At 37.5% G+C, this 24,189-nt stretch overlaps 2 protein-coding genes across 3 annotated transcripts in view; one reads left to right on the top strand and one right to left on the bottom strand.

Annotated features, from left to right (window-relative positions):
• The first annotated feature begins 279 nt into the window (after positions 1-279).
• LOC124254567 (interferon regulatory factor 1-like) lies at positions 280-18,546 on the top strand. 2 transcript variants are annotated; one of them, XM_046688393.1, is made up of 10 exons: positions 280-415; positions 8,689-8,944; positions 9,653-9,835; positions 10,209-10,273; positions 13,196-13,304; positions 13,896-14,018; positions 15,298-15,347; positions 16,367-16,451; positions 17,615-17,634; positions 18,199-18,546. In XM_046688393.1, exons 2-10 carry the CDS (start codon positions 8,695-8,697, stop codon positions 18,220-18,222), a joined length of 909 nt encoding a protein of 302 aa, XP_046544349.1. In that variant the 5' UTR covers positions 280-415; positions 8,689-8,694; the 3' UTR covers positions 18,223-18,546. The 2 variants fall into 2 exon arrangements, with proteins under 2 accessions (XP_046544349.1, XP_046544348.1); XM_046688392.1 differs by having other exon boundaries at positions 17,615-17,673.
• A 4,440-nt stretch (positions 18,547-22,986) lies between these two features.
• The window catches only part of LOC124254559 (nucleolar RNA helicase 2-like), a 37,941-nt gene continuing 36,738 nt past the window's right edge, over positions 22,987-24,189 (bottom strand). Inside the window, 1 exon segment of the mRNA XM_046688384.1 lies at positions 22,987-23,514. Within this exon segment, the coding sequence (XP_046544340.1) occupies positions 23,155-23,514 (360 nt within the window). The 3' untranslated portion in view covers positions 22,987-23,154.

Genomic DNA, 24,189 nt, shown 5'->3' with positions numbered 1-24,189 from the left:
TGATAGTATGTCAGTCATTTGTATTATTTTGCAAACAATGGTGATATAGGACAGATATTCATTGACAACAAAGTATTGCATACTGGTCCATATGTAGCAAATATTGCAAATTTCGACCTCGGTGCCACTTACACAGCAGACGCGATGCGTAATGGTAAATTCCAACGTTACTAAATATAGGCCCACGTCGACCTTGAGAGCAGTGAGCTGTCGCGTCTGGTCTATTTATTCCGCGAACTGCTGTAATTCCCGGAAAACGGGGTTTTCCCCTTATCGCTTCATTGTCGGTCTGCGCAAAGCAAAACAGCGAGGAGACCGAATGCGCAACCATTGCAGCTTTAGACAGCGATAGCGCGAGGGACGAAGATCTCAAACACCCAACAGAAGCGGCGATTTTGTCTGTATACAACTGAAGGTAGGTGCACGTTGTACGGAAACATTATATAAGTGTAAACTTGTTTGAGTGTTACAGTTGTCACATATGTATTGTGCTTTACTTGGAGACGAACACGTTATTTATAGATGTCCCAATATTAGGCCAGCGATATACAAAGACCCGACAATTATTTGTCCAGCGCAGTGTATTTAATTGAGTTATAGCCACCAGAAAATTGCTATATTTTGTATTGAATCAATGCATAGGTACATAGGTTATATCGTCGTAAACTTTGCGTTTATGAATGGGCGTCAGATACTCTGTGCTCTTGTAACTTGTTGCCAGCAAGAACGACCGTGTATAGGTGAACTAGATAACAAGTGTATCCACACACTTGTCTCTGTACTAACTGCTACTAGGAAGCTAACTTCCGACACATTCGTGCTGGCAAAACCGTGAGACGATACTGTGCGAAAACCTTTTGCTTCAGTTAAAGTTTAGTTGCACATTTAAAGTTAAAGAGCACAATAACTAGACGACTTTGCACTATACCAAGGTGTGCTCGATGTAGGCCTTCGCTTGAATACGAGTTTATTTATATGAACTAAATCCTCTCTAGTGGACTCACACCAGTTCAATGTCTTGTCCATTTTGAATGTTTGACTGTTGTTAGTGTATGTGGTGCTGATGTGCACTACGGTGTAAATCCTCGAGTCGTCTGCTACAACTGGTACCGGCGCGGTTGTGTATGTGTATATATTTATGTATACATGTTTTGCCAAGAGACGTTAGTGCGCATGCCCCTGATCCACCCAGAACGAGGATCGATTTTATTCTCGGTTCAAAGTCAGAGCTAAGCAAGATTCGTGATCTACCAGCTATTGTAGACTCGCATGTATCTACTGATCACATGGTGACGTAAACATGTCACGTGATCTATGTACCCGTTTAATAGGATCATTTGGCACTTGTTACAGAAAACATCTATCAGTGTGACTGTCAAATGGTCTGGGTGTCTGTGGGTTTGAGGCAGTTCACTGAAACATGATCCATGCAGTCGATCACTGCACTCAATTTAAATATTAATTTTGAGAAGGATTTTGCTGGAGGTGGTGTCTGAGGTCGTGTGAGTGTTCTCTTGGCATTGGCAGCTGTTTACACAGTTACGGCATGGACCCAGCACTGTAAACATGTCGTCCGACCTCATGACCTCTGTTGTCATTTTTTGAGTCTGTGATATAACAATGGAGGAGAATGATATCCCACAGTCGTGGCAGATAAGGCTCGTGCTGCTGAGGATGGCTGTCATGAGCCATTCCAGGACTGAAGAGTAAGAATGATTGTAGTTCACGACAGACGAAAGTCATCTATCAGCAAGACTTGGTCAGATCTCTTTTTGATAAATTATTTTGGTGGACCTCGAGCTTATATATGTCGGTTTTATGTTACCTCAAACTACATCCACGTGTGCCTTTATATCCCACACTATCCCTATATGTGCCTGTATATCCTACTCATACTATCCTTGTAAGGGCCTGTATACCCACTCATACTATCCCTATATGTGCCTGTGTATCCCACTCATACTATCATTGTATGGGTCTGTATATCCCACTCATACTATCCTTATATGTGCCTGTATATCCTACTCATACTATCCTTGTATGGGCCTGTATACCCACTCATACTATCCCTATATATGCCTGTATATCCCACTCATACTATCCCTATATGTGCCTGTATATCCCATTCATACTATCCCTATATGGGCCTGTATATCCCACTCATACTATCCCTATATATGCCTGTATATCCCACTCATAATATCCCACTCATACTATCCCTGAATGTGCCTGTATATCGCACAACAACATATCTCAACATATGCCTGTATATCCCACTCATACTATCCTCGAATGTGCCTGTATGCCGACTCATACTATCCCTATATGTGGCTGTATATCTCACAACAACATATCTCAACATGTGCCTGTATATCCAACAACATATCTCAACATGTGCCTGTATATCCAACAACATATCTCAACATATGCCTGTTTATTACCCACGTGATCAACGTATGGGTAGTTGCATACTAATCTCGTACGTCACACGAGTGTCGTGTCGCGTTGACCTGTGTCGTAACGACTTGACCTGAGATTCTAACGATTTGATTGGATAACCGATGACCTCTCAATTAGGTCATATTCTGACGTAACTATTTTTTCATTCATAACAAACACCATTCTCTTCCCACAGAGGTTACTTGTCATATCTTCCTACGAACCTCTGTTCTAATACGGCCATATTTCCCGGTTCTCGTAAAATCCCCTAGCGGCAAAAGATCGCAACACGAATTATCTCCCTTCTTTCTATCCAATCAGAACACGTGTTACAAATGTGAGGCCACAAATATCCCCCATCTGCCGGGGACTTGTGTTGATGTTACACACAAGACGTTTAATGGCTAGCTTGTCCGTTGTCAACGAGGGCGATGGAGACGCCACTGATCCGCCATAACATGACTGAGTTCTGTCTAGAAGAAACGTTTGCGCATCGCGCAGGGGAAGAGGTTTAGTTTTCTCGAAGTATACGGAAATTACCGAGGCCTTGCGAATGATCACTTTTGAAACAACGTCGCTGATTGCACAACTAAAGCTGATTGCCTCAAATCACGAGTCTTGAACGCTCACACCATGAAAGGGCCGTATTAGAACAGAGGTTACGTAGGAAGATATGACAGGAGTAACCTCTGTGGGAAGAGAATGAACAAACACGTGAATTCATTCATTCTATAACTTAAATGCATTGTGGGAATGTAAACATTGCGAACGTTGCCGTGGCGCGGATTAATTGTGAGTCGAACTGAAACCTTATATCCGTCGAAAAAACATAAACGCAATGTTTCCACCAGTGATGTTAGCCGAATGAAGCAACTGCAAACCAAGAAACGGGGTGCTACGGAGTAGTTTACTGTAGGAGGCTGTACGAGGCCATGACAACTGCCATGCATCGTGACGTCGGTTACCAAGGCAGTGACGTCATTACAGTGTGACGTCATGCAAAGATTGTACTACAGTACAAAACTCTTCCGCAACCTCTTTATGAAACCGGTTTCGGTTTGAAACCATAAAAATATCAAAAGTACGCTATTTTGTCAATTTAATACATGTAAGACGTGGGTAATAAATAAAATACCACATTCGGTCTCATTACATACGAATTATACGAAACTCGTGACCTTCCTATAGTATCTGACCTCGCTTTCGCTCGGTCAGATACCATAGGAAGGACACTCGTTTCGTATAGTTCGTATGTAATGAAACCTCGTGTAGTATTCTCTATATATCCCATCCCAATCTGTCCCTATATGTTTCTGTCTATCCCAGTAAATCTGTTTACCCTACCCTAACCTGAAGCACACATGTGTAACCTATGACCCACCTGCACCTTGTGCTATCTGCATGTAGGAAAACTATCTTGGCTGATATATCCAATACTAGGAAGTTGATTTACCCATGTTATCTATATGTGTTGAGGGTACGCCAGCACTGAAAGGGGACACTGTATGGAAGCTTTAGTTGACATTTGGTGCTGCCTGTAGCTTGTCATTCACTGAATAAAATCCTAATGTGTGCTGCCTTGACTCGCACTAGCCCTTACACATTGATACACATGTAACCATTTCATCGGCATGTTCTCATTTCGCCTACAAATTCTCATTTCATCAGGCATGCACACTGTGGCATCTGGATCTCTTTTCATCAAACTTGCTGTGACTGTAATTTGTCCGAGCTAAACACCCCTTTAATGTAGAAAGTTGCGTGGTCCAGCGGTAACACTGTTCGCTCGTCACGCTTCACATGGGTACAGTGTGTTAAACACACAATAATACTGACAATACAGTCTCCGTCCACCAAGCACTCTGCACAATAGTAAATAGATATATCTGCTCCATGTTATTTAATTGTTCCGTGTTATTTATTTGTTCCTTGTACAACTGTCACACAGCTATTCTCGGACACAACCATGCTCCAGGTTGTATTAAGGACATGCACATGTTATGTATGACAGGATTAAAACTTTATAACTTTATAGGTGGTTTCGTTGTTTTTAGTAAATTGACACGGTGTGTGTTCAAAATAAAAATACAATGTATTCATTTATTTTTAATGTAATGATGTGGCCGTGTGTCAACTTACTTACCTTTATGAGTATATCAATACACATCCACATGGTATTTAAGCTGTAGTAACCATGTGCCTTCATGGCCGGTGTCATCCAGTGCGCAACTAGCCACACTATACAGAGCTGATATTTCCAGGGGGCGGTGGGGTAGCCTAGTGGTTAAAGCGTTGGCTCGTCACGCCGAAGACCCGGGTTCGAATCCCCACATGGGCACAATGTGTGAAGCCCATTTCTGGTGTCCCCCGCCGTGATGTTGCTGGAATATTGCTAAAAGCGGCGTAAAACCAAACTCAGTCAGTCAGTGATATTTCCAGATTCCTTAAAGCTTTTGAGTCCGCGTTGAATCACCAGATATATAGTTAAGTTTGGTTATTGCATGTTGTGAAAACACAGATTAAAAACTCTCTAAATTGTTGTTGAACAATATAAACAAAAAGTCTTGAGGGATATCCAATACAATTAGGATCCGGTTCATCATCTTTTATCAACTGAATGAATATTGCCAGAGAAGTAAGGTATAATTCCATCTCTAAAAACGACCCGTTTCAGTGAGTTAGTGAGTATGGTTTTACGCCGCTTTTAGACACATTCCAGCAATATCGCGGCAGGGGACACCAGAAATGGGCTTCACACATTCTAACCATGTGGGGAATCGAACCCGGGTCTTCGGCGTGACGAGCGAAGGCTCTAATCACTAGGCTCCTCAATTCTCAATCTCAGCATACAGTTTCTGCTCGACTGGACTCAATATAAAAGATTCGACATAAACCAGCAAGAATTTATTGTTGATTTGGTTAGAGTACGTTCACAGGTAAGTCCGACACGTGACATTTGCTAAAGGTAAACTTCATCGCTCAGGTTGAGATAAATTACATACATACCTCAAAATATTCAGTTTTCTGCATCTATCTAAACTGTCAGGGAAGATATACACTTGAAAACTTGATTCCACCAAATTACTACAAACTTTATCAGAACGTTACGATATTGAAACAGTCGCCCAAACACTGAAAACTTCAGGTGCAAAACACAACGATATCCCTATAAAAACATCACTATCACATAAGTCAATACAATCATGTTTAGCAAATAACCAAATGGGCAAGTACTTTCTTGTGCTTTAATGGGGTTGTTATGTTTAAGAAGTAACTGAAAACTAACGATTTGCAATTTGGACAATGATACTAAATTCTGTAGAAATATTGCCTCAGTAGGTTTAGAAGCCAAGAAGGTAAACGGACAGCAGCAGGAATTGAAGCAATACTTGGAAATAATTGATATGCAACACGTGACTGACACCAACCAATCACAATAAGCGAGGCACACATGTTTGAGCCTATAGGAGTAGATAATTCGTAGAAGAGTCGCCATTACAAACTTTAGAGGTTTGACGAGGTCTGCATGTCAAGTGTTGGACAACTTCTGTATGCTCGACATTGTGATTATGTTTCTTGGAAATAAATCTTACCAATTTGCTACGAAATCTGGTTTCTGAGACCCAGCAAGCAAAACTTGTAAACTTTGGAAAACTTACGAATTGAATTCACAGTTTGAGTATCACCAGCGAGCCATTAAAGTTTGGAGTGGTAAGAAATTTTTATGTACTTTTTCATCTTTAATTGGTCTAATGTAGATGTATGTCAGATTCAAATGCATTCATAGAAATTATTTAAATTGAATGATATAAAGACGGAAAGGCGACCAATATGATCTTCATACATGCACGAATTCATTGAGTCTGGTATTTGTTATATTCTAGACTATACATAAACATAACTTCGAACATTGCAGTAGTATTTTTTTAAATATAGGAAATATGCATCATCTTCAAGGTTTACCTATCTGTAATGTTATTCATAAGTAACACATTTATGATATACAAAATACTGATAATAATTCACAAACATGTTCTATTAAATCTAGCTATATATATATATACATATACCACAATTAAGATCACTGAGATGTCCTTATTGGTGTGATAAGTTAATTTATAATTTATATGAAGGAATTAATTCAAAATATTTTATAGATTATACCTTTCTTTTGTTTCGGTCTGCAGTTTCTAATTATTTTCAGATTTTATAATTTAACTCAAATTTGTTAAATGGAGTATTTCAGCAATTAATCAGAGCTGATTACGCAGGAAAATGATCTGCAGTAATTAAATGCTACATTCCTGATTTGTTTATACAAATAAAATACCGAAACATCTCAGGCGGTTTTCTTTCTTTATTATATTTCAGTTCGACAAGATTAAGTCAACTCGAACTGCCATTCAAATTGTTCTCATTGCCTTCTTATACCTCATGCAAATCAAGATAAATCGTTTAAACAAAATTGTGTAGTGTTATTTAATTATAAACATCAATATCTATAACACATTATCAATTATATAATATTTATGATAAATATAGAGGACGTGTGGATTGTTATGAAAAAAGGATAATTTGTCACACAGTTGGGTAATGAACATGTTCTTTGAAAAGAAAATATATGATCTTTTTATGTAATTTCTTCTATGTAAACTTGTATGTAAAATATTCTCGAGCCTACTCTGAAAAATTGGTGTCATTGCATTGTGAGATATCAGTTTTTAAGATAAATATTGTATTTTTTAGGACTGAAGCCATTATAAGTTCTTGTTGGCGTGAAAAGTCACAGTTGAAACAGGTTAAAAAGGATTGAACAAATCAGTTGCTAAGAAGTATAACTTTGTTGACGAACTGACACGAAAGAGCTCTGAAAGGTCGTTATATAAAGTAAAGAAGTATCTAACTTACTACCAAATCTCGGAACAGTTAAAAACAATTTGTTTTCTTTTATTTTGTATTTCATTTGAATACATGAAACATGTGACGTTTTCCAAACATGATTTTACTTCCATGTAATAACAAATAAAAACATCAAAGCCGCATGATCTAGCAAAATGGAAATATGAAATATTTTTGAGTAAAATGTGTAATCGATTTTTTTCGCATATCCAATTAATTTTATGAAATAACCATAATATATTTTATTGGTTAATCTTTTTATGTGGAAAAATCCAAGATGAACGGTTTCATAGGGCAGGGTCCCTGGATTGATTAGAAAAGGTATATGCGCCATTGTGTTTTCGTAATACATTATTGTGAAGTACCTGAAAATTAATGAAAACTCCTAAAACCACATATATAATCTGTTCAGTCGCATAAAAACTCTTCACTCGTTGGATTTTAATAGGAAAGACTATTTGTGAATCTGTACGAAAATAACTACATGATATTACGTTCAATAAATGTATTTTCGGTTGTTATATGTTGTTTAGGAGTACGTGGAAGTAACCACAATACGCACGCAATCCGTTTTATGAAATAATTACGATATCAGCATACAGGTTTGAAATGTATACCACCGGGCAATAACTAGTATGTACTTGAAAATTTGGTGTTGACCCCCAAATTACGAACGTTACTGGTCAGTCGTCATAACACTTTAAACTTGAAACTCAAACACATAAAATATGATATCATAAATGATATCAGATACGTTTGTTTTCTTTTTTTACCCCCATCAAACATGAGCGTATTCAATATTTTGCTTGGCGTCTATATGGGATATAAATGTCCATGAAAACGATGAAATTAATATTCACCGTAAGCACATACTTCATGACGTTAAAGAAAGGATATTCACCGTAAGCACATACTAGTCCACATATAATTAACATCTTCATGACATTAAAGAAAGGACAAGACAAATGATACAGCCAGTCAAAATGATTACTGTGTCTCCTATTCAGATTTGTAGTTTTGGTCTGAAGGTATTTGTGAAACGAGGACATCGGATAAACATCAATCAACCACTGAGTTATATTAATTCTAAAAAATGTTTCAAATAAATGTGTGAGGTGTCATACCAAATGAAGCAGTAATAAGAAACTGCTTTGTATACGTATATTATTCTGCATTCATCATTATGATATTAAAATTATATTGAATTTAGAAATATTCTTTATTTCGCCCATAGAGTGAGCACGCTTATGATGAAGGGACGATCGCCATTAAATATAAATAACTCAATTATTAGTTAATGTAATGGACCAAGCTGCATAAAAAGACAAACCAAATTCATTCAAATTTCAGATCAAAATGCCCAAAACGAAAATGACACCCAACCGCCACATCTCGAACGACGCCGGACGTCGACCTATTCGGCCGATTGATCGGGAGAAGATGCGTCCGTGGTTGGAACGACAGATCGACTTGGGGAATGTTCCAGATGTGAAGTGGGTCGACATAAACAAGACAACATTCGAGATTCCGTGGAGACATGCGGCTAGGCACGGGTGGTCTATCGAGAAGGACGCCTGTATTTTTGAACAGTGGGCCATCCATACCAGTAAGTTCTGTCAACAATGTGTATACCTCAGCGAGATGGTAGCACTCCAAAAGGAAATAACGCTTTTGTACCGTGAAAAACGAGCTTGAAGGATTGTGAAGATATATACTGGCTTGGCTTGTTTGTTTTTAACGCAAATATATATGCTGAAAAATGCACTGATTTTCTGAATGCGCAACCGACATACAGAGTTAAAAGAGAATGTCTGCAATGCTGATATTTGGCGATGATTATTAAAGATTTCTGATATTTTTTGTCAGATAAGACTAATTGATTCGGAACAGAAAGAGTTTGTAACAGTTTAAATTGTTAATAGTTTATTTCTTAGAATATTTTGCAAAACGAAACTTTACAGCTTTCAGTTTCGTCAGAATTTGTGGAAACCTTAAGTGACTGAGAAAAGAAAACGTGAACCCGCTTCCGAGAAAAAAGGGGGTACAAGTGATTGTAATGAGCCGCTGGAAATGGAAATTCTCGGAATTTGCTGAGATTATTTTATTGTATAAATACCAGGGAGACTATATAAGTTGTAGATTATCCCTGATAAATACGTAACAGCGTTGGAGCTAACAGCTCTCCCAGGTGAACATCAGTTTTCCATACACAGGTTTCTTCAGGGAGGATAATGTGTCTACTCTTAGTTTTGTAATATTTAAAGTATAAAGAATATTTCCATTTGTTTTTAATTGTATTTGTTTATTTTAACAGGGAAATATATTCAGGGGAAAGACAAGCGCAAGGATCCAAAACGATGGAAGGCGAACTTCCGGTGTGCCCTGAACAGTCTGCCCGACGTGGAGCGGGTCCCCGGACATCTGGCTAAGGGGTCCCAGGCTGTACGTCGGTACAGATTCCTCACCCCAGAGGAAAGCAAGAGGAAGACCGCGAAATGTGAGCATCTGGTGACAATTCGACTTCAGGGCTACTAACTGCAGTGTGTCATGACCCATCTCAGAATTCGGATTGGTGTTTTAAATAACTTCGTTCGAAGTTTATAATATAATTATGTTGAGCATGCTTTCCTTCGGATCATGTTTTGTTGTTTTTATAGATGGCTTAAATATGTCTTTTTTTATGGTACAACTGAGTCGTTTGTGAGATCGATGTGCCTTTACAAATAATGGTCGTGTTAAATTGTTACCATATTGTTACATTGTTTTGATCTATGGTCAGCAATATGGTATTTTATGGCTGTGAGCTTTTGTGGTCATTTATACTTGACTCGCATAATCGTTTTGGTAACTGATATGTGTTTTGCCAACAGCTCGCTCCAGGAAGCGAAGCCGAATGGACAGTGACTCAACGGAGGAAGAAGAGGAGGAGGAGGAGGTAAATGGATGATTGCATTTAGATCCAGGCAATGTTTACTATACAGAACATTAGTTAGTTTGAGTACAGCCACTTAACAGAACGCTGTCATGTGCTGAAATACAAATTACAAAAATGGAAAAAAATGAAAAGAGGAGGAATACACATTTGTATTATTATTCGAACTGACTAAAGGACAAAATACTTACACACTAAATGCTAAGAATTTGACTAGAAAGGCTAACTTTTTGTAGGTTCCAGAAAGCTCGGGTTAATTCGGGTACTGTAAGGCAGGTAATGCAAGAGGCAGTGCTCGAAGATGTTCTTGCAGAGAATTAAAAAACATTTCCGGTTTTCATTCACCATTATTCACGTTTGACAAATTACAACCGACATGAACAGCTTGCACGTTTGACAAAGGCTACATCGTCGACTTGTGCCGATTTGTAACGTTTATAACATGTGACTCTTGTAACCTTCTCAATAAGGCATGTAAACCTATACATAGCGAGATGGGATTCCAGAGCATGGTAGAATCAGCCAGCACCCCCACCCACTTTAAACGACAAACACAATGAACAACCATGACAAGGAGGAAAGATAACATTAAGTTGAGAGCAAAGATTTAAGAAATACAAGCGTCCTCGTGCTTAAACGTTATAATAGTTCAGGGCGAAAGTGTGCTTTATTACACTATATACATGGTGGTAGAGCGAACTGTATTTCTTTTCTAAGATGCCAAATTTAATACTTTGTAAGGATAATTACGATTAATCTAAGGCAGAAAGCAAACGACGGTGTCGGCGACCTAAAATAAGAATCCTCGCACAGGGCTAACTGTCGCGCTGTTCTATTGATGTGTCTGCCCCCTACGTTAAGACGAACGTTACCAGAAAAAAACAAATGATAGACAGTTTGATGACGGTTTACGTTCGGATTAAATATCTTCACTAAATTATTCTAATTACGTCTGTGATTAAGGTAAACATATGGGGCAAGATGAACGTCGCATTTCTACCACCAACGTAAGTTTAGATCAGTACATCCAGATGAAGCTGAGTAGTCAAGATACATTCCACGATTGCATTGTGGGAATGTAAACATTGCGAACGTTACCGTGTCGCTGGAAACTTGTGAGTCGAATTGAGACATTTTAAGCGTCGGAAAACATAAACGTAATGAATCCACCAGTGACGTTAGCTGCGTAAAGCAACTGCAAACCAAGAAACGGGATGCAACGGAGTAGTTTACTGTAGGAGGCTGTACGAGGCGATGACAACTGACATGCATCGTGACGTTGCTTACATTGTGACGGAATGCAAAATTGTTCGATTACGAGGGTTGCAGACTAGAATGGCGCAGTGACAGGATAACGTCTTTCATCAAAAAACTATACCTTTATTATGTCTTTCAGTGGCATTTAGAAGTTGTACATTGATATCCAAAATATTTTTATGGATTAAACTTCTTTGTAATTGTAATCACCTTTATTGTCTGATAATGTATTTTTTCCGATTGTTCTAACCGCTAGGCATCTTAGAACTGTGGATATACAAAGATTATAGATAATGATTGTACACCTCGGCGTCGTTTACGGCTCTTGTTTCTATTTACGTGACGTGTTTGTTAGAAGTTGTACTCACGTGGTGAATATATATGTCATGATCAGGTGAACAATGGTGGGCGTTGATAGATCTCGGTTTGTGTCTATAATTCTTAGAATTGACGATATGAAACATAGGTGCATTTCCGCGAACACTGAGTAACCTTGACTCAGTCTCGGTTGAAGATAATCATTCGTGATTCACAGAATTCTCAGAAAATCTATTTTTAGAATTACGGTAGCAGTGCCGTTTCGTGGAATTGAGTTTCTTTACTGTCTTTACGTGTTATGTAAGCAAACAAAACATCCATGTATTCCCTGAAAACGTTGATCAGCTTTCCAGTCGCGTTATCAGATATGGATTTGTTGTAAATGAATGACGGACAGTTCCTGGAAGAGGTCAGCTGCACAAGGTTGTTGCGCAACACATGCAAATACATAGCAGCATGTCTATTCAAGACTGGTTGAGTGTCAGAAATTTACCATGCGTGGAGTATAATGAGTTTGTCAATACAAGCTCAGTACTAGGTCACCGTGACCTAGCATTGCTTTGTTATTGTAATAGAGGTAGCTTACAGGGGCATTGCAGATACTATTTCCTGGTAGATTTGTTGACGTGTTCTGTTACACTTGGTTACTGTTGCCAGAGTGTCTACTTCAATAATCAAATAAATTAAATACAGTTGGCAGCCTCAAATAGATTTTTCAGCTGTTTAGTGAGTAAGAGCATGTCCCTCAGTTTTTTCAGATTTTGTTTTTCTGAGTATAATTTTACTTACTAGTATTTCTTTTACAAACCTTAATCACACATCAGCCTGTTGGGGTTGTATCTGCTTTGTTTGTTACCTGTCATCAACACTCTTCAGTGTGGTTCATTTCAAAGGATATCAAGAACTATCACCAGCAGTATGGTACTTGTCGAAATTCATCAAGAACTTTCACTCTGCATATTGTATGTTTCATTTCAGTAGATGAAATCAGGAACATTTTAATTATAATATATTTTTGGATGCATTTCATAGGCTTTGGTGCTGTTTGTAGTTTTGAATGTTTCATGCTTACCTTCATAATGCAAACATGATTATAATCGTTTAGTGCCATTTGTACTTAAATAAGTGGATGTGTGAAATCTGAATATGTTTTAGACCTAAAGAATTACTACCACTCTGTGCCTTCAGCGCTTTTGTCAGAAGAGACAGAATTACAAATAAACAAAGTTGAAAATACATCAATTAATTTATTTGAAAATGAAGTAATTGTATTGTTTTGTTTGTTACGCAATTTATCAAAGTGTAACAATTAGAATGTAATCCCTGCACCATCACCCATTTGTTTTCCAGACCATCACTGAAGTGAAGATGGAAAGTGAAGATCGTGATGACAGCCTGCCCAGAATCGTCTCTGTCACCTCCATCCCCAATTTTGACCAACTGTTGAATGAAAGCGATGGTAAGAAACATTTTGGTGGACATGTAATACTTAACAGAGAAAGATGCATTGTTAGGTTACAATAGTATATGTATGATATTATTGATGATAGGGCTCCCATTTTGATAATTGTTACTATGTTGTCCGGCTGGCCATAACTCTGATCATCCATCTTTTTCAGTGGCCCAGTAAGCAAAGGAAAACTTAAATGGAACTTATTTATTTTTGTCCGAGGTTAGCCAAACTGATAACATTATCCAAAATGTTATCTGGGTGGTGGGGTAGCCTGGTGGTTAAAGCTCTCTGGTCACGTGGGTTGGATTCCCCACATGGGTACAATATGTGAAGCCCATATCTGGTGTCTGCCACCATGATATTCCTGGAATAATATAAATACACTCACTCACACACCCAAATATTATCTAATCTGAATCAATGAATATGAAATTGAATTATTTGTAAAGAATTACTTTATATTTGATGCGCATGACACATCTCCAAAAGATTGATACAAGCATTTGAGTTAATTTGTAGATTAGAGAATATTCAGTCTTGTTTCTCTCTTTGTAGATGAGAAATGATGGGTGTTGACTTGTGCCCTCTTCATTCTAGCCACCCCACAAAAGGAGACCCGGTCCACCAGCCATATGTCAGGTGGGAGGGTGTTTCAGATCCAAGACATCCCCTCACCCCCCAGCCCTCAGGCTCGCAGCGTATCACCCCACAGTCTTGAGGGTGAGTATGTCAAAAAGACAGTGATAAGATCTATACATTAAAGAAATACTGTTTATTAATTTGTGAACTAATATTGTTATGTGTGGTAACCCTGGGAATTTCATTTACCTTAAAACAACTAAAACATCCTTGTCGACCATATTTTGTTTGATCTTTTACCCACCAAAAAACATGTATCTAACAAACAAATTTTAATGGCTTTGATAAATACCAATATTTTTTAGTAACTTGATCCTCTAGTAAAATTGATGTTTAAACATTGTACAAATTGCAATCAGTGTGAAATATTTAGCATTCCTTTGTAACGTATGAGCAGCCTGATCTCTGTTTGACAAAAACACATTCTGTGCTCATGTGGATCTGCTCAGGTGCTGTTTGAAAACTCAGCTGACTGCCCTGACTGGTCTACTGATTGTAAGATATCCCTGACATGTAACTTGAGACACTTCCCAAGTTAGACAATAAGCCTGAGGTGCAAAAGTTACAGTCCTTCAAAATGGGTCATTGTTTAAAGTGCTACTTGCAGACACAGCCCAGACATTTTATTACCTGAAATCAGTGATGAAGTTGCTCTACACTATATCTCACTATATATAAATGTGGTTGAAAAATAGTAGATTGAAAGTGTAACCTATTAACTGCATTATGTAACCCTGTGTGTTTGTACTGATTGTTACATGGTGCAACTGGGTATGGCCAGACAGAGAAACTATTTACCAAGTTTTGACTAGGAACTATTTACCATGTTTTGACTAGAATAGTCTGAGACTTATGTGTGGGTGTTTGGTGGTTCAGGGTGTTTTATCAGTAAGAGTTCCGTCCGTAACTCCCGCTTGAAATGTATTCTATTTATTATGATTATTTCAAGGAGTTAAGGTTAGATTTAGAGATTAGGGTTGGTTTTATGTTTAGGGTTAGGTTTAGGCTTTTTATAAAAGCCATATGCCTGTATTCTTAGGCATAGAATGATTTTAAAAACATACGGGTTACGGACAGAAGTCTTTCTGCACTTCAAAACAGAAGGATGATGTCACAATGCCTGGCAAACACATTAGTGCACAGCAAAGATGTATAAATAACAATTGACAATGCATAACTGTGTGAAACTTCATCTGTTCTGTTAAATGTGTACAAGGAAAAATGTATTACTATTAGAAGGATAACTGTTATTGGTGTAGTGTAAGATTCAGGTCACTGTTTTATTTCTGTATAGTGTCTCTCTTGTGTGTAATGGTAAAGTGTGTCTCCTGTGGCTGTAATGCAGGTATGTTTGTTACAGGTAGCTCAGACTCGGAAGGCAGCCACTATTCTGATGAGGAGGTTGTTGAGGTGAGAGGCTGATGAGATTTCACTTCATTGTTTACACATGCTATTGCTATGTGCAATCTCTACAATGCACATGTATGCTTTTTTGAAAAAAATAAAATCTCAATCATTTGTTTGAAACACATCTCTCAAACCACCTAGGGCCTTTTTTTAGTTACTTTGTTTACAGATTTAAAATTTTTTTTTTATTAGGTCGGTAGGGAAGGAAAAAAAAAGAAGGAATATGGACATGAGTAGATCATATATGCCAGGTGCAGCATGCCAGATGAGCAGCCTGTGGCATTAGCTTTCTCTCTGTTCCACAGGTAAAATGAATAAAACAAGAGAATAAAATATTTGAAAGGTATAATTTGCAATCTTTTATTTTTCATTTTTTTTTCATTTTCTACACATTGTGGGTCGGCGGATCCATAAAACCAAGTAATATAAAAAGGCCTGGTTCTATTTGACGATTTAAATTCTACAGTTGAGTGGATGACAGTGAAACATATAAAATCTGGAATATATGTCGCTTCGTCAGTTGCTTGGTCCCAATTGTAACAGATTTCTGTAAACATTTCAAGATAGAAATTTAACATTTCCCAACCAGTAATAATCTGTTAAAGTTTGTAGACTCATAGTTCACTGACAAAAAAGAGCAGTAATGGTATGTTTTCTTTTGCTAAGGTTTACATCACTGCACTGAATTTCAAAACATCTAAAAAAATCAAAATCTTCAAGAAAATACTGAATTTCTTCCAGTATGCCTGTGCAAGGTCACTTAGTTGAAATTGTAGATTAATCCCTAAGACTCTGGTGTCTTAAGACTTTCGTACTCAAAATACCCCTTGGTAGAAAAATTGGTGAAATTTGAATTAAAAAAATAGATTTCTGCATTCAAGCTCAAACCTTCCACCCAAGGCAGTCATCAGTCACTTTCAAAATATACATTTCCCATCTAAGGTCAATAGTTAAGATCAAGTCATAATGACCTTGACCAAAATACATTGTCCTTGACATTCATATTGACCTTGACCTTACAGCTGGTGAACACCTGGGAACTGGAGACCTGTCATCCTAGGCTGTGGAGCGACATGACAGATCTGACAGACAGCATTGGATGTGAAAGTATGTTGCTTCATCACGCAAGATATCTGGATAGTTGCACAACACTTCCAACATGAAATGAAGGTCAAATAGAAACACTGTACCATGGTAGAAAATATCATAAGTACCACATGCTGTTCAGTCACTGGCATGAGCATGGATGACGATAGGTATCAACCAATAGACAAGAAGTATTGCTGAGAACTCTATTGTTGTGATGAACCAATATCATCTGGGTAGTATTTGTGTAATTTGGGTTAAGAGCTAGTCATACCTTAATATTCTGCAGGGCTCCAGATAATTTTTCAACATCAGGAGTACGTACTCCTTATGTTTTCAATATAGGAGTACTGGAAAAACTTAAGAGTACTTTTAGAGTACTGAATGGAATTCAATGGTGTATCAGTAATCTTGTGTTTTGTTTCATATATGCACCACAACATTGCTACTCTTGTGTAAACAGGTCAATAAACAATAAAACAATACTTTTTCATGTATATATGTATGTCAATGATTTTAAGACCGTACACCATTGCTGTGGTGCGTATCTGCTACGTTTTCTAAATTATTTCCTACCGAATCGTGCATATTTTTTATCAGTACATACCCCGATATGGCCCTTATCTGGAGCCCTGTTCTGGACTTTGGATTTGTGTTTAAGGCCAAACATTTTACAGTGCTTCAACACATACACTTTGTTCCACAGATATGAGCAGCAAAACAATTTTTCTTTGCTTTTCACACTTCTTCATTGTATGTTCAGCATAACCAATGAATAATTTTTTGGGGTGGTAAAACCAGACAAATTATTTATCCCCATCATCTCCATAAGTAGACAATATCCTCCTCCACGGTTCTCTCCCCAGAATGGTCAGAAATAAGCCTTAATGGTACAATGTCAGGTATATTTGGGTAATAATATTTTGCGAAAAGGCTATTTAAGTGAGATTAAAGAGTGGTTAAAGAGGTTGCTAGTCATGCATAAGACCCATGTTCACTTTCCAGTTCACATGATATCATGTTATAAGCACATTTCTGTTATACCCAGCTGTGATTATGCTGGAATATTGGTAAAAGCAGTGTAAAAACGTATTAACATATTCACTCTAGGGTAAATACTGAATTGTAAGAAATTACTTTGCATAAATCATTCCTATCTAAATAGCCTTTCTTTGTATTTTCAGTTGAATGTGAAACAGAAGAGGTGAGATCTGTTATCCGATTTGATCATCGTGAATACTGGGTAAGATTGTGTATAACTGTCAGCTAATCAGTGAATACGTCACATAATCACCAGGCCACAATGGTGCATGCTCAGTCTTTTATTCAATGGCAACAGTTTGTCTCCCTTGTGTAAGATGAAATATGTATACCGATTAGGTTAACAATTCTCGAACACTTTGTTTGTTTGTTGTTTTACACAGCATTCAGCAAATTTCCAGCTGCATGTAAAATAATGGACTTTTGTTTAGACAATTTACATATGATCAAGTCAGCGACCGTGACCATTTGAACATTTCAATATTGTCCAAAGAGCTGCAGTTATTTACAAGGAAACATCAGTTTGAAATCTGTTTTGGTTTAAGTTTTTCATGACCCAGGCAGGAACTGATATTGCGATGAGCCTTTGCATTTGAGATAGCTTTCCTAACAACCAGGATAAGTATTAGTACAATGGAGACAAATTGATTTCTTGTGTTTCTATGACTACTGTTTGAATATTTTTGTCTCAGTTCAGATCTTACTTATCAAAATTGTTGTATTTTAGGATTTGTCAACTCCGATGGAGTGATTGCGAGGCTTGTCCACAAGGCACGGGGACTTAAAGAAGTACAGAAGTAATATGTCTGACCAAAACAATGTGAGAAAGACAGTGACGGCCACTCACATCTGCTGAACATTCCAGCCCGGCTGTCAGACACAGGGGCAAGACAGAATTGGTAAATCCCAGAGTCTCCATCTCTGTTCTTACAGGATGATCCTGCGACAAAGACAAGATGAAGTGTCTTGTATGAAGGAAGACACCATTAAAAAAACTAAAAACGTTGTGGAGGAGGATTGAATGCTGGCCATACTGAAATTCTTCATCTATGAGATTCCATTTGACCTGTGATGACAAAAAAATGTGTGCAATCATGATATTTTTATATCCAAAATTCTACTGTTACTTGACATACTGCTATTATCTATATCACCTAATGATATCTGCATTTCAGTGTGCAATGTACTTGTACAGAAATAAAAATGACATGCTATAATAAACAAACTGATAATTCAAGTAGCACAGATGCTATCTACCTGTCGTAGTGATTTGATAAACTGACATATGATTAGGACCAGCAACTTTCCGGGAACTGTGCCTGATATGGAGGACAGAGGGTTGGGTGGAAATAATGCTTGCATCCTTAAAAGTTGGCTACCGGAAAGCGCCTTTCTCCTCACAAAATTAAACAACCATTTTGACCCTATAATTCTACACAGATTTAAGTATCAGATTTGATTTTTTGGCTAACAGATCTTAATGTTTGAAATGTTCAAAAGGTGAAACAAATATCTTGCTGTAAATGGTATTGAAGGGAAGTTTCTTTGGTCAGCAGACAGGTTTGCATTCATCATAACAAAAAATAATGTTAGTGGGTTGGCAGGTTCAATTACTCTTCAAAACGTATTGTGTACAACCAGAAAACAAGCCATACCTTTAAGAAGTCACTTTAGAAGTGTTTATTTGATATTTAAGAATATTCCAAAAGCAATACCTCTTAATACATTTAATTTACCTTTATTTAAATTTATTTAGCATCAGTTTCAAATGCTAACTTACATGCTCATGTCATGAATTGTGTAAGAATGTGTGTAAGTTCTCATGAATGATATTGACTTTGATTCAGTCCTGAAAGTGTGGAACATGTAGAAGGCTGGACGAACACTAGTTTCTGAAATGAACATATATTGCAGAAAAAAATGGTTCCTAAAGTATCATCATAAAATATAATAAAAGGAGCTCACACTTTCATTTGTAGAAACTGTGGTAATCTAGACTTGCCACATATTCTAGACTTGCATGGGGCAATATTTGTTTCAGGGTCTGTATGACAGACCACTGTTATAATCTAGACTTCCATGGGCTGTCTTGGGTGTACTTGTTTTGGTCTGTATAAAAGACTAGTAGAAGGCAAAATACTCGTTATCACTGTGGGACAAGCATGGTGGATCCCCCTGGGCTGTCAAAGGCTTATAAATCGGGGGAATGTGATGTATATAGCTGTCAACATGGGAAAAGGTGATATGTACATAAATTGAACAGTGTTCGAAAGTTGACCTGTGTTGTACACACCGGTGACAAGAAACCAGCATGGGTTAGGTAATTTGTGATATGTATGTTTTCTTACCTTACATCGCACCCAAGAGGAAGAATTTGTCCTTGGTAGCTTTTAGTCCTATTTGACATTCCTCCTTTAAATGTGATTTGGAGAAAACCCAACATTTGTGTTTGTTTTAGTAGATAAGTTGTACCGTATATTACCGTCTATAAGACGACCCCCAAACTTTACCCTTAAAATCAGTGTCAAAATGGTAGATCATTTCCAATTCTTTGAATTTGATTCAGCAAGGCAAGGTGAGGTGAAGTTCACAACAGGCTGCAAACGTGTCAGTCAGGTTCAAAATTCAATGGTCAATCATAGCTATGTTCTCTTTTTGGAGCTTTTATTATCATTTATCACTATATTAAGCATTTAGCTATTCACTTATAAGTTAAAAAATAACAAAAAAATTAAGTTGACTTACAGGGGGTAATCATACGTTTGATGGGAGACTGACTTGTTGAGTTAAACTCCTGCAGTCATACACAATGTAGGTTTCATTTTAGATAATTTTTAATTCAACAATACATCCAAGAGGTCTTCATTTAAACATTCAAATTAAAAGGCTGACTGACAGTAGAATTTGGCAGGTTTTGAAAAAAATCCAGCAATCTGTCCCAGGTCCTAAATGGTCTGGGAGACAATATGACAGACAATACCATGGCTCACATGGGAAATCTATCATAAACTTTTCATCTTGGTGACACGAAAATGCTCATAAAAGTTAAAAGGTTAAAAAGGTTTAAAAAAAAGAAAAAGAAAGGGATGGCATCTGATGCAGTGATTAATTAATTAGTGAATGTACTGGTTGTGATTTGAAAAAGGGAACGCATGAAATGCCCCTACAGAAATCTTAGGCATTTTAAAACATCTTGTTGGAGGTGATGGTTGAATTTACAAAAAATTGCTTTCTATGAAATTGTTAAAGAATTGAAGTACATGTATTTACAAAAAGAAAGGAAGAGTTTTGGGTGAAAATTGATATTATTTACAGAAATATAGCAATATTGTTATATCTGAAATGCTCCAAAACGTGTTTACCTGTGTAATTTCCATATAGAGTTTGCAGTTCTTATGCTGACAGTTAAGTCATCCAACAAGATCTGTTGAAAGCTTCGTTTATTTAAAAAATATTACAGGTCTGTGTCCACTTGCTCAAAACCCCTTTTCTATAACTAAATGCTATTTGATATTATTGACCATATAAATTGTATATGGTCAAGGTATCTTTTGAAATTTATTCTGAAATAATTTATGGCGATGTTTTACATTGTAAAAGGTTTTATATTAACTATTTATTCAGTATATACAGCTGAAAACCACGGAATTTCCTCATATTGCTATTGTAAATCGATCATGACATCACCCACTTACTATAATAAAGAATCAAGTGAGGTTTAACTTTTTTTAGTGGTATATATTTGACGTTCTAAGAGACCAAACCATTCTTGAATTAAGTACCAGTGAGGATGTTAGCGACTGCTCATGATTAGTCAGATAGACTTAATACTAATTCTGTACAGTCATAAAACAATAGTTTCCTTTCTAAGGCCAGACCAGTTTTATTTCTTGTTTACGGATCCGCAGGTCATATTTTTTCAAGAAAAAGAAAGAAAAAAAATTTCCCCGCTCCAAAAATAAAAGTCCTCATGTTGTTCTTGTCCAAAAATGTAAACTTAAAAAAATAGAATTTTTAAATTGTTTTTTGCCCCATATAAACTTCATAAATTGCCAAAAATAAAATACTTTTAGTATTTAAAAGGAAAAATGTTTTTTGACTAGTGAGTTATATTTTTTTCCCTCCTGCCTTTAGGTTTTCTGAGGACAAAAATCCGTAAAACAAGAAAGAAAATTGGTCTGGCCTAAACTGTCCAAACATGGTCATCAGTTTTCTATAACATATTAGCTTCTGGTCTGAATGTTTCATATCTATGTTGTAATAATAATCCATGGAGAGAAGAGTACAGCCCCCCCAAAAGTTCAACATTATATTTTCATGTACATTTGAGTATTATTCATGTATTATTCATGTAATAAATATTGATAATAACATTGAATATGTTGTGAATAGTAAATTTATCCAAGATGCCAAGAAGAAAAAACATGCTGAACAGAATCTTCTCAAAGTGCATCTGTACCTCTCGCAGTATATATTTCTCAAGGTGTACCTGTCTCCCAGGAAGTAGTTATATCTCACAAGATATCAAATTTCTCATGGTGCATGGATATTTTACAAGGCGTAGCCGAGTCTCATTATCTCTTAAAGTGTATATACCGTATTTCCTCCGTTAGGCACCCAGGCTTCTACAAGTTTTACCCAATCAGTTGACCAGTTGCCTGTGTTTATTGCTGGCAGAGGAAATTCAGTCTTACCCAATCTCATTCCACAGACAACAAACATCCACAAGAAAAGGTCATTATGAAGAAAAGGTTACAGTTAATGGGATGAGGATTATCAATTTTATCAAATGATGTACCTAGTTTATGTTTTTGTGACAGAATAACCCAGTTTCAGATAAACCCCAAGATGTACAGGTTTCTTTACGAAGATAAGATTTTAATCCCATGCAACAACAGGATTTACTTGTGTAATGCAATACAGATTTGTTGATACTCTATTTCTGATGACTGACTTCTGATTAGCTTATCTACTGTAATATACGGTATTGAATACCATGCATGTAAAAGGAAGAGACATGGTAAAACCCTCAGATAATGGGAAAAGGGTCAGAGGATCATTGAAGACATCCCCATAGAACATTAAGACATCATTTTGAATTAGAATAAACATGTTTTATTTCAGTTCATACTAAATCCCTGATGCTGCAATACATCCAACAATTCAGTTGCTAGGTCCCAATGTAGCACAAACAAGAACTTACATCATACAGAGCTGATAAACTGGCGAAATAAACATGTGGTAGCACACGGTCCTGTGTACAATGTACAGCTCACAAATCAGGTGACGTCTTTTGTATTGAGTGAGTGAGTGAGTTTAGTTTTACACCGCTTTAGCAATATCCCAGGAATATCATGGCAGGGGACACCAGAAATGGGCTTCACACATTGAACCCATGTGGGGAATCGAACCCAGTCTTCAGCATGACAAGTGAACACTTTAACCACCAGGCTACCCAACAACCACCAGTTTTTGTAAGAACCATTATCAAGGAAACAAAAACATATGTCCTGAATCATATTTACAATTTTATTTTCTTCATACATATACACTATGTATATAACATTGCACTAAGAATATTTCATAACAATTGACTGAAAACAAATGCAGAAACAACCCTGACAACACAATAACATGACAAGACAAAAACTGTACATGAGTAAACATTAATGAAAGATTATGGTCATTCAAATTTTATTTTCTTGCCCTGTGGCGAATCAAATGATATACTCTGTTTGCGTTTAAATCCCCCGTCAAATCCTCCTCGTCCCCTGTCACCTCCACGCCCTCTCCCCCCAAAACCACCCCTTCCCCGGAAGTCACCTCTCCCCCTTCCTCTTCTGTCTCCCCCACGGAAGCCCCCGCCAAAGCCGCCTCCACGGTTACCACCTCGGAAGCCTCCACCTCCTCTGCCTCCACCGAAGCTGGACTGAGGTAGAAGTTTCGGTACTTCTGTGGCCTTGACCAATGTATCGTACTTGCCATCGGTCCAGTTTGCCTCAATCGTGTCCTCCAACTCTGACGGCATATCAAACGCACAGCCCTAGAACACAAAAGACACATTGTTGAACTGTGTTTGTTGTTTAACACTACACGATACATGTAGCGGAAGCTATGTATAACATTAAGCAAGGCTAGGAAGGGAGGTAACTCTCGACTGAATGGTAAGTAAACATGTGAATGCCGCCACCTTGTTCTGTCTTATTTAGGAGAGCTCAAAAGGACAACGTTAACAATATTCACAACAGAACTTGGCTATATTCAAGTTTTATGACTGAGTGAGCGAGTATGGTTTTACGCTGTGGGGACACCAGAAATGGGCTTCACACATTGTACCCATGTGGGGAATCAAAGGTGCGATGAGCGAATGCTTTAACCACTAGGCTACCCCACTGTTCCTTCAAGTTTTATGACTGAGTGAGCGAGTATGGTGGGGGACACCAGAAATGGGCTTCACACATTGTACCCATGTGGGGAATCAAAGGCGCGATGAGCGAATGCTTTAACCACTAGGCTACCCCACTGTTCCTTCAAGTTTTATGACTGTGGACAGTAAATACTTGAGTCCGGGCCTGACAATTCAGTAACTGATAATGTGAACAATCGACACTCTCAGGGAACAATCATTAATCAAGTCCAGCTGACCACCTGAGCCACTTTGCCACCTCTTTAAACCAGCAGAGATTGGTGGGGTTATATTAAAACCCAGAATCCAGAT

The sequence above is a fragment of the Haliotis rubra genome, unplaced genomic scaffold (assembly GCF_003918875.1).
Source record: "Haliotis rubra isolate DU_JTF1 unplaced genomic scaffold, ASM391887v1 Scf575, whole genome shotgun sequence".
Taxonomy (NCBI): Eukaryota; Metazoa; Mollusca; class Gastropoda; order Lepetellida; family Haliotidae; genus Haliotis; species Haliotis rubra.
The sequence above is the reverse complement of the archived record's forward strand: the minus strand, read 5'-3'. Positions and strand labels throughout refer to the sequence as shown.

Coding starts and splice junctions, on each gene's coding strand:
- LOC124254567 (XM_046688392.1), top strand. CDS start 8,695: ATGCCCAAAACGAAAATGACACCCAACCGCCACATCTCGAACGACGCC. Junction 8,945..9,652: donor ACAGTGGGCCATCCATACCA/GTAAGTTCTGTC, acceptor TTATTTTAACAG/GGAAATATATTCAGGGGAAA. Junction 10,274..13,195: donor AAGAAGAGGAGGAGGAGGAG/GTAAATGGATGA, acceptor TTTGTTTTCCAG/ACCATCACTGAAGTGAAGAT.